General features: G+C 42.7%; 1 protein-coding gene across 2 annotated transcripts in view; it reads right to left on the minus strand.

The window, feature by feature from the left end:
• Positions 1-16451, minus strand: part of efl1 (elongation factor like GTPase 1) — a 109283-nt gene that overhangs the window by 21030 nt on the left and 71802 nt on the right. For both annotated transcript variants that reach the window (XM_072660858.1, XM_072660857.1), the window contains exons 16-17: positions 12800-12931; positions 10460-10607 (exon numbers count right to left, since the gene is read on the minus strand). In XM_072660858.1, coding sequence (XP_072516959.1) covers positions 10460-10607; positions 12800-12931 — 280 coding nt within the window. The remainder of the gene's footprint in view (positions 1-10459; positions 10608-12799; positions 12932-16451) is intronic.

Consider the following 16451-nt stretch of genomic DNA (forward strand, 5'->3'; position numbering starts at 1 on the left):
CTGGGTAAACACAAATTACAAACACACTCTCTCTCTCACACACACACACACACACACACACACACACACACACACACACACACACACACACACACACTTGCCAGGCCGATACAGTAAATAATTCTGTCACAGCAAATGCCAGCATCAAAGCTAGCACAGAATCATGTGTGTGATATGTGTGTGTGTGTGTGTGTGTGTGTGTGTTCCAGCATGCCTGTCCGATACTGATCCGATATTCGCTCTTTAAAGGGAAAGTCTGGTGAAAAATCTTCTCTACATGACTGATCACTGACCCCGAATGCCATCAATCACCCAACACACATTTGGTATCTGGCACGTGCTTCTTTAGTTCACAACAGGAGATGCTAGGCTAATGTTGCTAACAAACACTGGACTTGGACTGTCACCAATCTCAACTTTGCAATTGAATGGATGGATACAAGGGTTACGACCATCACTAAGGCTCTGGGGCTTCACCGAACCAGAGCGAGAGCCATAACCTCCACACACAGAGCCGCGAATCTTCCTAGAGGGCATTTAACAAGCCAGACGTCCAACATCCAAGACAAACCCGTCTCAGGTAAGACCAGTGGACATGATTCTGCGATGCTGGGAGACACTGGGAGAGCGGCAAAGCCAACCAAGGCTGACCAAGGCGAGGTAAGGCTAGTTCATTTGTATAGCACCTTTTATACCCAGTAAAACACAAAGACATGGGAATAAAAGGATAAGAAAAGCATCTAAAACTTAAAATAAATAAATAAATAATAATAATAATAATAATTTTATCAAGCCTTGGGATACCTGTGCTGGTTGCTGATCAGCGATCCACGTAGTTACTAAATAAATAAATAAATAAATAAATAAATAAATAAGGGCGAGTGACCTTATTCATTAACTGACGAGTGTCTTTTCAGTACACCGCCATCAAAGTGGACGAACGACCCTACCCAGAATGCTGATCCTCCCTGTCCAGCATGCCTGAAAACGCCTCTTTATTAGAAAGTACTGAGAGTACTGTCCGATACCGATCTGATATTTGCTCTTTAAAGGGAAGGTTTGGTGAAAAATCTATAATATCATGTCGTTGCCGATCAACAATCCCCATCATTCAACAAAAAAATTTGAAAAATTAAGGGTTCAATCAAGCGTCCTTTCAGTACGCCCCCTATCAAAGTGCACAAGTGACTCTGCCCAAGTGGGCTGTACTGAGCAATTACATTTATTGATAAACGTAATCAATGACTATTCAATCCCAATTGTTTTACCATCACGCCGTTAACGCAGCCTTTAGACCCACTTTGGGAATTTGGATTACTATGACTGGAAATCATGAGATAAAAATCACTTCAGGGAACCGACAGGCGAAGCTGCATCTGGGTTTCAACAAATCGGGGGGGAAATCTACCGATGCTGGTGAGCTAGCTGTTAGCTTAAACCTTCTGTTCATTGATTTCCTCAGTTCCTCGTTCCATCTTCTGCTCTTCCAGTGCAGCGTTTAACTTTAGAACTGTTGACGTTAGCACTGTTAGCTAACTTGACAGTGATGAAGGGTTTGCCACAGATGGTCACGTATTGACAGGCCGGCTCCCACAGTTGACCACGTTCCTCCGGCCTGAGGACGGCCCGAAGCCTCGGATCTCTCCTTTCAGAATCAGAATCACTTCTGACTGCAGTTGTTACAGATGCAACCACTCTATAAATAAAACACTCTATAATAAAACACTCTATATAATAAAACACTCTATATAATAAAACACTCATATACGAAACACTATAGACGAAACTATAAACACTCTATAAATAAAACACTCTATAGATGAAACTATAAACACTCTATAAATAAAACAATATAAAATAAACACTATATAAATACTATAAAATAAAACACAATCCTCTATAAATAAAACTCTATCAAACAAGCAATCCATAAAATAAACACTCTATAAATAAACTCTATAAATCAAATTCTATGAAATAAACACTCTATAAACACTATAAAATGAAACACAATAAATACTCTATAAATAAAACTATAAAATAAAAATAAATTTTAAACAAAAACGTATATATATATATATATATATATATATATATGAATTATATGATTTAAGTACAGTGGCATATTGGTAATATTGGTATATTGTGGCATATTGGTAAAATGATTGTACGCGTGTTATTGCACACACTCAATTGAATTACAGTATTATTATTATTATAATTATTTTTAAATATTATGATTAGCTCTTTGCTTTTTGGGGAAGTGAAGAAAATCATAAGCTGTGGTTTGTTTAATTGCTGGACGAGAAAAACGCTCCGCGGTGACGCGGTTATTTCTAATTCAGCAGGAGGTTTTTTATGAATGGGTTTGGGTTTTTACCCGAAAGGGGGCGTGGGAAGTGACGTACTTCGATGCTCAGGTGTAAAGTGGGAACACGGGCAGTGCTGGCCGACGCAGCGGGGTCACATCGACCCCCGGTCAGGCCTGTCCATTGCCACCGCCTTAATGCCAACAGTTGGTCAGTCTGGCGGCTAATTGGACGTCCTCAAGTGGAGCAGACAGCTCGACAATGATTGCCATCTTTCCTCGAGACGGCAACACGGAGCCTTTCCAGTAATCCAGTTAGATCCAGACAGTCGTGGAACAGGTTGGGGAGGAGATAATCCTGCAGAGACTGTTTACTAGAAACTCGCAGCGAGAGAGAAGAGGAGGAAGAGGAGGAAGAAGATGAGATGGGAGCTGTCTGGAGGCGCTGCTGACAGCGCTGTGGATTAGCATTTCACACAGACATCTTTCTTCTCTCGCTCGCTTGCTCAGCCACTCTCTCTCTCTCTCTCTCTCTCTCTCTCCGCCTGCCACTCTTCCCACCTCATTATTTTTCATGGCCAATTTCTCTCTCTTCTTATTAATGGTTATCAGAGACGCCGGCAAACGTCTCCGCCGCTTTCTCTTCCAGGGCGTCTTTTGTCATCACAGAAGAAATATTTGGTTCTTCTCTTTCTGTGTTCCCTGCCGCGGTCGAGACCACCCAGCTGTACTAAATGAACAGGCCCGAGCAGAACCTAACGTAGCAGAACCTTTCTGACGTGGGGAATCCAGCTCATTTAGCGCGAGGGCAGGAGAACGTGAAAAATGCTGATGATCTCCACACTGGTGCGGTAGACTTAAGCTCACGAAGGGACGAAACTTTCACCACAGTCTTCAAATAAAAGGGGCTTTAAATGGTTATTTGAGCAATGCCACAGAAGAACCACTTTGGGTTCCTCTTAAGAACCAAAAATAAAGGTGCTTCAAATGGCTTCAGTCAAAAAACGATGTGAGAACTCCTGTATGTTCCCCAAAGAACCAAAGAAGGTGCTTCTAATGGTTCTAAAAGCAATGCCATAAGACCTCTTTTTCTAGGAGAATTTTGAAGTGTGTTTGTAGGAGAGTTCAGAGAGTGCGAAGAACCTCAGCAGAACCTTGCACACTCTGCAGAATCATCCTTGGGTCCATAAAGACTAATGTTTGTGATGGAGTGTGATGTGATGTGTTGTGTGGTGATGTGTGATGTGATGTGAGATATGTGATGTGATATGTGATGTGATGTGTGGTGATGTGAGATATGTGATGTGTGGTGATGTGATGTGTGGTGTGGTGTGATGTGAGATATGTGGTGTGATGTGATGTGTGGTGTGTGATGTGTGGTGATGTGATGTGTGGTGTGTGATGTGTGGTGATGTGATGTGTGGTGTGAGATGTGTGGTGATGTGAGATATGTGATGTGATGTGTGGTGATGTGATGAGATATGTGATGTGATGTGTGGTGTGATGTGAGATGTGTGGTGATGTGATGTGTGATGTGGTGTGATGTGAGATATGTGATGTGATGTGTGGTGATGTGATGAGATATGTGATGTGATGTGTGGTGTGGTGTGAGATGTGTGGTGATGTGAGATATGTGATGTGATGTGTGGTGATGTGATGAGATATGTGATGTGATGTGTGATGTGAGATGTGTGGTGATGTGATGTGTGATGTGATGTGAGACATGTGATGTGATATGTGGTGATGTGATGTGTGGTGATGTGATGTGAGATATGTGATGTGATGTGTGGTGGTGATGTGTGGTGTGATGTGAGATATGTGGTGTGATGTGTGGTGGTGATGTGATGTGTGGTGTGATGTGAGATATGTGGTGTGATGTGTGGTGATGTGATGTGATGTGTGGTGTGATGTGAGATATGTGGTGTGATGTGTGGTGATGTGATATATGTGATGTGAGATGTGATGTGTGGTGATGTGAGATACGTCTCTTTACAGATCCCACAGAGCCAACACTTCACACACTGTACAGATCAGCTCTGAAACACACAAACTGAACCTGTATTTTTACTGTAGCTTTACTATCTCAGTGATGTCTCAAATGAACACAGGCATGACTCTTTTTACACCAGAAACCCACAGCATTTGTTTTAGCTTTTATAAATATTGAATTATATTATTTTAATAGAAATTTCATTGCATATTTTCAAAATTTTAAGTTTTATTCAAATAAGCAGATATTTTACTATAATTAATAAAAAAAGATACATTTTTCTTTTTTTTGCTGTTTATGCATTTTTCTACATTAAAACAAATTGAAATTAACTGGAAGTGCAGAGCGCAGATTTTTCTTTTATAGCGCAATTCCAATTGCTGTTTTGGAAATACAAGGTTTTTGCCCAACAGCAACAATATTATATATCAAAAAGTCAAAAGCATGGACTGTAATGGACTCAACTGCACGGTTATTGCAAGTAGAGTGAATACATTATCCACTGGGCAGTAAATAAACTGCACTTTGGGTTTAATTAGGTGATATTAAGCAATTATGGAGTCAAACACACTTACAGAACAGTGTTTACTCCAGAGAGAGAGAGAGAGAGAGACAGAGAGAGAGAGAGAGAGAGAGAGAGAGAGAGAGAGAGAGGCAGTATGAATCTGAGTGTTTTACTGCACATTTATCCCACCGCTACAGTTCCAGCGTGTACAGATGCAGCGGTCATTAACCTGCGTTATAAAGCCGACCCTAATTTCTCAGTTTGTCCACAAGCATCCGAATCGGACTGATAACGAGTGTCCAAAGAAAAAGACCAAACAATCCCTCAAACAATGCGTCCAGCGAAACCACAACAATGGCTAATCGCGGGGTCAGAGTCGCGGGGGGTGGCGTGATTTGGCAGTTGACCCATTTTCCCCGTCGTCTGCCGGCGGCTGTGATGTCATGGTCCCGTGACTGCAGTGACCCGGTTTGTGGTGGCTGCGGGCCAGGCTGGCTGGGGCTTCGCTGACCTGCTCTGACACTGAAGGCTGCCAGGGTTATTTTTAAACCCTGGTCGAGCTCCAAGTGCTTTGTGGGGCATTTAATGCTTCGGTGTAATTTCTGCTAGCAGGACGACACCCCCCAGCCCCCTTCCTCCCCAGGCCCCTTCTGACCCTAGGGCTGACCCAAGATGCCCCCACAAAATTGTCATTACTGAACTGTCACGTCCACTTGGAGAATCCAGACTGATCTTACGGCCCTGTCCACTCCTGCTGAGGTTATGAGGAGTGTTCGGTCCACACTGCTTTCTGAATGAGGCGTAATTGTCAGGCAGCCAATCAGAGCAGAGGTTATTAACATATCTCAGTATTAAAGGTACAGTAACATAAAAAAGAAAATATATATTTATACATATACATACATAAATGCCATTAATGCAGTTCTGGGTAAATAGAAAAATTATAAAATATGATTTAAAATATTAAATTATATTAAATAAATATAAATGTCCTTAAATAATTTTTAAAAATATTTATAAAAAAAATCATATAAATTATTTAAAATGTATCTAAAAAAGTATATATAAATTATATATTTTTTATATTTTACAAATGGAAATCAACAGGACGTGCAGATCTTAACCTGTTGATACTGTACATTTTAAAATACATGTACGGTACTGTATAAAAGTCAGAGATCAGCCCTTATTTAGTTCATTTCAGTCAAAACGACCACTAAGTTCGTTATTTTCGGGAGATATTCCTGAGATTTGACAGAAAACAAGTGCAAAAACTGTAATTTTCAAAACTGGGCTTCAAAAGCTGGTTCAAAAGTAGGAACACATGGGAAATGGGAACCCATGCCAACATTTAATTGGGAGGAAATGAAAGTTACAGCAGAATAATGACCAACAAATAAGCTGCTGCTCTCAGAACAATGGACTGACCACCCCAAAGTCCAGCCCTCAACATCACTGAATGTAAAAAACGAGTACTTTGGAGCTGAGGTGGTACGATTTGGAGAGGAGTTGAGGAAACATCTCCTTGCACATTTCAGAACCCCACCCACCACCATGTTTAACAGCTGAGGTGGTGTGTAAACATGCATCATCTGCTATTAGATCTAGATGTTGAGGCTTCGGCGTCGTTTCTGCTGAATTTAGATGAATCTGATGAACATGACGGACACAGTGACATAATTACAGGCCCACAGTGGTTTGACTACGGTACCAAAATGCTCCAGAATTCTCATTAAGTTTGAATTAGTTAAGTTAAGCTTCAGCTAGGCTTTGAGGAAGCTCCAGCCTAAAGCTCTAAAGATGTGCTTTGTTGTGAACTGGTCAATAAACGTATGGGGCAGTGCAGGAGAATCGATCAGGGTCAACGCTGAGGTTCATTTCCTACACCTCACCGCTTTCTGTAACATGGGAATTGGTGCTGGTGCTGTTGGGGGGTGGGGGGTGAGTGACAGGCAGAGGGGAAGGGCAGGAGCTACAGAGGAACAGTAATTGGACGAGCTTTGGAGACGATGTTGCTGAGTCGATCTGTCGATGTGGTGAAGTCAAAGCTAAAGGCGCTAGCCTTGCCCTGACCAACAGCAGCACAGCTTAACACTAACAAGCGTGTGTGTGTGTGTAATCAAAGCTGGAGTAAACGGGCTACACGGACACGCTGCTGCCCGTCAAACTCTCAGGGGAGGCAGAGAGCGAGAGAGAGAGAGAGAGAGAGAGAGAGAGAGAGAGAGAGAGACAGATGTCTGCTAATGAGACGTCTGCTGCTAGTGCTGCACTCCTCAGGACGGAGCTCACCCTGGAAGCTGGCGTTCTCCTGCTCGGACACGTTCCTGCTCTGCTCAACAAGCCATTCAATATGTATCAGAAATGACTCAACATCAGGACCACGCTTACGGTCACATGACCAAAGCACACAATCCCCACTGACAACCACCAGCTAATATTTCCATATTAATATCAGAGCTTTTCACATCTCCCAATGTCTTAATCTGCAGACATTTGAATGATTTAAAGTCCAACTGGAGCTATTATTATTATTATTATTATTATTATTATTAACACTATAAAAATAATGGCTGTATTATGCTTGAAAGGTCATTTTTTTTATTCTTACTTAATCTAAATAGGAAAACCTTTCATAGTGATATTTTATATCCACTACCTACTATTAATAATTCTTCAGCATCTAGTATGACGTATTTACTATGCATGATTAACTACTCCATATCCATTATGAATTAGTCAGTATGTACTATGAATTATTCAGTAATCACTATAAATCAGCTAGTATTTACTATATAATATTAAGTACCTATTATAAATGGTGCATTATGTATCCACTATGAATTATTCTCTACCTACGATAAATTATTAGGCATCCGCTATTAATTATTCAGCATCCATAATTAATTATTTTGTATCCACTACACATTATTCAGTATCAACTACAAAATATTCAGCATCTACTAAGAATTACTATAAATCTACTACGAATTATTCAGCATCCACTATGAATTATTGAGCATCCATAATTAATTATTCAGCATGCACTATGAATTATGCAACATTCATAAATAATTATTTAGCATCCACTATAAATTATTCAGCATCCACTATAAAATTATTCAGCATCCACTATAAATTATTCAGCATCCATAATTAATTATTTAGCATCCACTATGAATTATTCAGCATCCACTATGAATTATTCAGCATCCACTATGAATTATTCAGCATCCACTGCGAATTATTTAGCATTCATTATGAATTACTTAGCATACACTATGAAATACTATGTACCTATTATGAATTATTCAGCATCCACTATAAATTATTTAGCATCCACTACGAATACTCTAAATCTACTATCAATTATTCATCATCCATTACGAATTATTCTGTACCTACTATGAATTATGCAGCATCCATAATGAACTCATTAATTAGCATCCACTTTGAATCTACATCTACTGTGAATGATAAAACATTATATCTCTAAATTAGCCCTTTTAAAATGGAAGGAAAACGAGCTTATGTACAGGGTGAAGGGACAGTAAAGCAGGTCCTGGATCGCTGGTGTTCAGCTGTTTGGTGATTTCCCTGCTCGAACACTCCTTCTAACCCAGGTAATTAACTGATGAGTGGATCCAGGTGTGTTAGAGCAGGGAATTACCAGAACAGCCCGGACAAAACAGTGTAGCCGTCCAAGACCAGAACTGAAGAACCCCTTTGTTTATTCTGTCCAGTACCGTCAAATGCATGAATCACGATGATGGCAGAACCTTTTTTGGTGCAATATAGATTCATTTGTCTAAATAAAGAATATATAAATAAAGAAAATATAACAATGTACTCAACTGAACATAAAGCTGTTTGTACAGAAACTCTGAGAAGACTTCTGAGTGGCTAATATGCAGTAGCTGTAGAGTCGGGTGGGCTGTGTTTCTGGGTAGTTAGCATGCAGTGCGGATAATTTATGCAGATGTGCGTTTCGTACAAGGTAAAACTCAAGGGCGACCAAATCTACACTGGGGTCTCATTAAAATCAGCCTAGGAAAGTCATGCCTTTTTAATAATTACGATTTTTCCCCTGTCAGTCAACCAGACCACAAAAAAGTCAACGTCAAGACCTTTTCATTTTAAGCTGACCTTCTGCACAGCTCTTAAAATGATCTATACTTACTTTAGTTTCACATGTTTCAGTCCTGCAGCTCAGTCAAATTAACACCTCTCCACTAAAACGCTTAAAAAATGAATAATGAGATCGTTAATAAAGTAAAATTCATAACTCACAACTGCTTACATCCTCTTTATCACCAATAACTGCAACTAGACACTTTTTGTAGCTGCTAATTTGTGTCTCACAATGCTGTGGAGGGACACTGACCCAGTCCATTACCTGCCTGACTGCACTGTGCCAGCTATAAAGTTTGGTGGAGGAGGGATAATGCTTTGGGGCTGTTTTTCAGGGGTTGGCTTAGAGGGTCCTTACCTCCAGTGAAGGGAATCTTAATGCTGCAGGACATTTTGGAGGATTGTACACTTCTGTTCCAGACAAAGCACAAAGCAAGCTCCCCAAAGGGCTTGGTTAGGTGGTGTGTTTGGTGGGAAGAACTTGACTGGCCTGCACAGAGCCCTAACTGATGTCTAATGTCCGTGAATTTAGAACAGGATGTCCTAAAAGTTCCTGCAGGTGTAATGTATAGGTGTCCCAATACTTTTGTCCAAACAGAACCTCTGCTACATTCACACTGGTGGTAAAATTAGACTGACATTTCGTTCAGGGTGTGATATTTCTGTAAAACACTAAAAATGAAATGGTTGGCAGGTGAAATCTGAAAGGGTGGTATATAAAACTGACCGAATGTCTGGACAGCCGCGCGCTCTGGTGCGAGACGGACGCTGCCAAAGCAATTAGTGCGAAACGAAACGAAGCTGGGAAAAGAGATACGGGTGTGCTTTGTTCAAGGTGCTTTTCCCAAACAAAATGCTGACGTTATTGATCGCACACCTGGAACTGCAAGAGCAAAAATGTTGCACATGCTAAAATCTTTCAAAAATCCATCCCACAGAGCACAGGGGGGAGCTAGCGTTAGCTTAGCAGCAGCAACGGGGCATCAACGCTTCCCTGACACACAGAAACGGATATCAAAGGGTATTGATCTCTGGATGCTGCGGAGCTATGAGTCTCCGAAAGATTTAATGGTGTGAGTGAGAGAGAGAGAGAGAGAGAGAGAGAGAGACAGAGCGCTCCAACGGACTATTAGTCTCTATAATAATCCACAGTATTTCTGTAATAGATTAATCTTAGTCTTTATGAAGCGCTACATCAACAGAACCCACATCGCCCCCTACCCTTCTTACAGGGTACTGCAACCTTCAAAAATGCAAACTCCACAAATAAACAACTCCTCCATAAACATCACTGTCCTGACCCTACTGACCCTGATTCATAATCCCTACAGTTCTAAGGGCGTTTTCACACTAGCCACTTTTCCAGGACTGAGCAGTGCTTCCTCTGAGCGTTCAGTACTCTCAGGTGTGGGATCTGTATCCAGGCCCCGGGAGCGGTTCCCCTGAAATCAGTGGTCTGGGGTTCGCTACACGCGGACTCTGGTGCAGATTAAGTGCACCTAAGGTGTGTGCATACGTGTGTGTGTACCTCTCTCTGAGATCGTCCAGACAGCGCTGCAGGTGCACCTCTCCGGCTGTCACCAGAACATGCTCTCCGGTCTCCTGGATCAGAACCTCGGCGCACGGGTCAGCCTGGTTCAGCAGCCGCATCCCACGCACCAGCTTAGGCATCTCACCTACACAAAAACAAACACATGTACGTTTGGTCACCTGAAAACCAGCAGCAACATGGGACATATTATTACATACAGAAGGTACTTACATATACAGTATGTGGGCAAAAGTATTGGGACACACACTTCTGAACTGCTAAATTCAGATAATTCAGTCCGGTTGCTACAGGTGTATAAACTCAAGCCCCTAGTCCTGTAGTCGGCCTTTCTTCCACACATCAGTGAAAGAGCGGGAGGTTCTGAAGAGCTCACTGAACTCCAGCGTGGTTCTGTATGTAATAGGAGACACCGCTGCACCATCAACTACAACACCAAGTCAGCTGGTGAAATTTAGACCTTCCCTCCTAGATCTTCCTCCATCAGCTGTGAGTGGTGTTATTATTGAACAGTGGAAGAGTTTAGGAGGAACAGCTCACAGAGAGCAGCTCAGTGTCCACCGAGTGTCTGTCAGACCACGTAAAGTTACAGAGCGGGGTCAGGGCCGAGTGCTGAGCTCAGAGCAGAGTGCAGAAAAGCCTCCAACTGACTCAGTAACTGCAGCAGAGCTCCAGACCTGCTGCTGCTGGTAGAGCAAAGAGCAAAGGGGGTCCAGCTCCATATTAATACAGCCTATTGGGTTAGAATGGAGGGTCATAAAGGCTCCTGTAGGTGGAAAGTGCTTGTATATATTGGTCTAAATAGTGTGTATATATATATATATATATATATATATATACACACTGTGTAATATATAAAGGACATAGTATTATATATAGGTACTACTTACATACACAGAGGTGGTTTCTGGACATGGATTAAGCCTATTCCTGGACAACACAGGAGTGTGTGTGTATCATTTAAGCATATGTAACTCAGTGTGTGTGTGTGTGTGTGTGAACTTTACACAAAGTGAAACTGTTCTATGCAGTGACCTCTACTATCCTAAGGTCAATCTAGAGTAACACAGACTAAAATTTTCATCTACACAATGAAGCCTGTGTGTGTGTGTGTGTGTGTGTGTATATATATGTGTGTGTATATATGTGTGTGTGTGTGTGTGTGTCCATGTCATCAGCTGGTTCCTTTGTGCTCTAAAAAGGGAAGCGTTTAACTGAGTTCTGCGTTAATGAGTTCCATATGGAGGACAATGTTACTGTGAGCTCCTCGAGGTGAGCATGGCAACACTGTAGCTACAGATACACACACACTCGGCTCACTGTCAGATCAGGGATGTGTGTGTGTGTGTGTGTTTTTTTTCCAAAGTCAATCAATAATATTAATTTCATTATTAATCAGAAATACACTCCTCTTTAAGACAACACCATGGTAATCACCTATAATACCATAGCAACTGCCTAGTTTTGCTAGAACTTTAGAAGCCACCTTACTTCTGCTGGAGTAACTGTCTCTACTGTCCAGAAGAAGACTTTCCACTATATTTTGAAGGAGAAACATTGCTGTGATTGAGTGTTTAGCTACAAGAGAGTTAGTTAGTGAGGTCAGGATGCTGGATGATGATCACCACCCCACCTCATCATCCCTGACTCCCAAAAGTACTGGATGGAGCTCCACCACCATCCATCATTCCAGAGAACACAGTTCCTCCACTGCTCCACAGCTCCTCAATGCTGGGGGGCTTTATATACACCCCTGTACTAGCCCACACCTGGCATTAGGCAGCATGGTCCCAATCTATTGGCAGTACTTCTTCTCCACAGGGACTAGACAAGCTGTGTGTATGTGCATTTGCACATCTGTGTCAACACTGGGTGCAATGTAACTAAGTAACTAAATGCTTTCATTAGAAGGGGTGTCCACAAATATTTGGACATGCCTTGGATATAATATAATGATTTGGTGAGAAGGTCTTTATCTCTTCTCTGTAATAAATGGTATCAGCATGGGTCTGTCTGTCTGTGTCTGTCTGCCTGTCTGCCTGTCTGTCTGTCTGTCTGTCTGTCTGTCTGTCTTCACTGTCTCGTATTGAAGAAGTCGGATAAAGCAAAGATCAAACTTTCTGAAGTCTCGGCGCTCCGTTCTTTCGGTAAATTTACACGCATCTCTGCTGAGATATTACTCACACAGATGGACGGACTGTCGGCGTTTCACAGCCAGTTTTTTTGTGGCGGAGAACAGCCAGCATCTTCATATTTCTGTTTGAGGTATCGCTATGCAAGCTGTCAGCGTGTGTGTGTATGTCTGATGGAAACACCTACTGGGATGCTTGGGTTCAACTGCAACTCTGACGATGGGCGTGGCCTCAAAGTTGAGTGGGGTGAAGGGGGGGCAGGCTGGAGAGGTGGAGACGGTGGCTGATTTCAGGATGAACTCCTCCATTCCTCCAATCCCTGCAGAGACACCAAAACAACAACAACGCATGAAATATTTATACAGTCTTACTGAGAGACGCTCTGGAGACACGACACAAAGCGGCCAATAGGAACTTTCATATTAAGAGGATATATATATATATATATATATACACAAAAGTTTGTGGACACCCCTTCTAATGAATGCATTACAGCACTTTTAAGTTGCACCTATTGCTGACACAGATGCTCACACACACACAGTAGCTTGTCTAGTCCCTGTAGAGAAGTGCTGCCAATAGAATAGGACTCTCTGGAGCAGATAATAAACATCATGACCCTATTGGCACCATGCTGCCTAATCTCAGGCGTGGGCTAGCAGAGGGGTATATAAAGCCCCCTAGCTTTGAGCTGTGGAGCAGTGCATGAACTGTGTTCTCTGGAATGATGATGGTGGAGCTCAATCCAGTACTTTTGGGATGAGTTGGGGAGTTGGGGATGATGAGGTGGGGTGGTGATCATCCTCCAACATCCTGAACTTCCTAACATGCTCTTGTTGCTCTGTTCTTCTTCCCTGGACAGTAGAGACAGTTACTCCAACAAAAGCAAGAGATACAATATTGGTGTCCCAATACTTTAGTCAATTTCTATATGTATTTAAGGAAGCTCACTGTGTGCACAATGGAACATGAATTAATAAATTAATACATAAATAAAGCAGCCACTCCATCTGTGGAGGAAGTCAACTTTGTGTGTGTGTTTTTGTGAGTCAGTTTTAAAGGAAGTGGATTTGGACGCAGAATCAAAAACATGTAAAACACACCTGCACTCGCGGCCTTCGGCTCGCAGCTGTGAAAACGGGCGGACGCGAAATAATAATGTAATGTGTGTGACGTCACAGGCCGTGATCTGCTGAGGCAGGCCTGACTCTCTCAGCTTTCATCCTCGCTGCTGAAAAGAGGGAAATGAAGACTGACTGCAGCTTAACCACCTCTGAAGGTGGGGGCGGGGGAGTGGAGGGGCGCAGGGTTGGGCTGGTGGGGCTATACGTACTGATGTGGTGCTCAGGGCTTTAAAAAGAACCCTGTTTTGACAAAACTGGGTTGGATTGCTAAACAAACAGCTAAAAAAGGGAAAGTTTGGAGAAAAAATAACTAATTATACATTTTCTTTTATTGTTAGAAATACATTTAGACTAGGAACACTTTAATTGGAGGCTTTACAAGACATGCAGAAGAACTGACCAATCAGAAGCCGCCAATTATGCATATGTTGAGCGGGACGAAGAAGCACAAGTAATAATTAACAAGGAAAAGATGAGCGCCTCATCTGAGCGAGTGAGTGAGCGAGTGAGTGAGACACAGCCTTTCAATGCTGTTATTATTAAGTTACAGAAAAATGACAAAAGTATTGGGACACCTGCTGATTCATCATTTCTTATGAAATCAAGGATATTATAAAGAGTTTCTCCTGCTTTTGCTGTTTGTTCTCCACTGTCCAGGGAAGAAGAAAGCTTTCTACTAGATTTTGAAGGAGGAACATTCCTGTGAGGATTTGATTGCATTCAGAAACAAGAGCGAGGTTAGTGAGGTCAGGATGTTAATAATGATGATGATAATGATGATCACCACCCCACCTCATCATCCCCAACTCCCAAAAGTACTGGATGGAGCTCCACCACCATCCATCATTCCAGAGAACACAGCTCTTCCACTACTCCACAGCTCCTCAATCCTGGGGGTGGCTTTACACCCCTCCTCCAGCCCACGCCTGGCATTATTAGGCAGCATGGTGCCAATAGGGTCATCAGTGTTGATCTGCACCAGAGAGTCATATTCTATTGGCAGTACTTCTTCTCTACAGGGACTAGACAAGCTGTGTGCTGGGTGTCAGCAATGGCGGGGAGTGATGCTCTGCTTTAGGGCCCAGACGCCGAGCAGTCTTCGCCCCGCACTAGCGTCCAGACAGGCCTGCTATATATAGAGCTTCTTATAAAACACACAATCCCGTCTCCGGCTGACGGCCGATCAGACTGGGTGCGTGGTTTATTCACTCAGCACGCCAACCTCTCGCCTTCAGCCCACCGAAGCCCATTTTATCAGCCGCCCTCGAATCGCAGCGGGCGTGGAAGCGAGAGTGCTTGAGTGGAGAGAAGTCTTGAGGAGGTCAGCCTGTTCGGTCTGTAACTGGGCTGTGAGTCAGAGACCTTTGTCGCTGGCTGGCTTTATTAAAGGGCCATTTCGGCCCCAGCCGCAATCCAATCCTATTCATGCGGCGGGAGCACCTGGAGGCAGTAAAGTCGCTAATAAAAAAGGCTTAGCGCTAATCGCCGTGGTGTTTTAACCTGCGCGGGCGGCGGGAGCTAACTCTGAGCACACGGTGTTGTCTGTACAGCTGGCTAGCGCTAAACAACGGCTTCTCCCAGGAGATCCGTATCGTGACTCAGCGATGACATCATACAACAGATACCCTTTACTGAAGACAAACAGACCATGCAGTGAGTGCAGAGCCTGTGCAGGTCTACAGCTAGCCCTGCTGTGGTCGTTGTTGCTTGGATACTTGTTCTCTAATCCATCCAATAATATAAAATAACACGTACTTTCATAACTAACCGTTATTACTGCAGTTCTAAGAATATCCAACAGGCGGCAGCGGTATTAATACACACACCACACGGGACATTGTTTTACGATGTACACCGATCAGCCATAACATTAGAACCACCTGTCTACTATTAGGTAGGTCCCCCTCGTGCCACCACAACAAATGGTTACTCCTGGCCCTAAGGCACCCGGCCATTTTTATCCAAACTGCTGACGACTTCCTGCTCTTTGACCCGTCCAGGCCGAACTCTAAAGCCTCTCTTATCTAGGATGATAAACGAGTTTGTGACGCTCATTTACATATTAGCGTTTATTAATGACCTGCTAACCAATCTAAATATTCACCATCTGTCTGTCTGTCCGGGTATGTATCTATCTGTCTGTCTGTCTGTCTATCTATATAGCTGTCTGTCTGCCTGTCTGGCTATCTGTCTGCGGGGTATGTATGTATCTATCTATCTATCTATCTATCTATCTATCTATCTGTCTGTCTAGCTATATAGCTGTCTGTCTGCCTGCCTGTCTGTCTGTTCGGGTATGTATCTATCTATCTATCTGTCTGTCTAGCTATATAGCTGTCTGTCTGTCTATTTATCTGTCTATCTATATAGCTGTCTGCCTGTCTGTCTGTTCGGGTATGTATCTATCTATCTGTCTATCTATATAGCTGTCTGCCTGTCTGTCTGCATGTGTATCTGTCTGTCGGTCTGCCTGTCTAGCTATCTGTCTATCTATATAGCTGTCTGTCTGCCTGCCTGTCTGCCGGCCGGGTTTGTATTTATCTATCTGTCTGTCTGTCTAGCTATATAGCTGTCTGCCTGTCTATCTGCCTGTCTGTCTAGCTATCTATCTGTCTGTTCGGGTACGTATGTATCTATCTGTCTGTCTATCTATATAGCTGTCTGTCTGCCTGTCTGGCTATCTGTCTGCGGGGTATGTATCTATCTATCTATCTA

This window comes from Salminus brasiliensis, chromosome 17 (genome assembly GCF_030463535.1).
Source record: "Salminus brasiliensis chromosome 17, fSalBra1.hap2, whole genome shotgun sequence".
Classification (NCBI taxonomy): domain Eukaryota; kingdom Metazoa; phylum Chordata; class Actinopteri; order Characiformes; family Bryconidae; genus Salminus; species Salminus brasiliensis.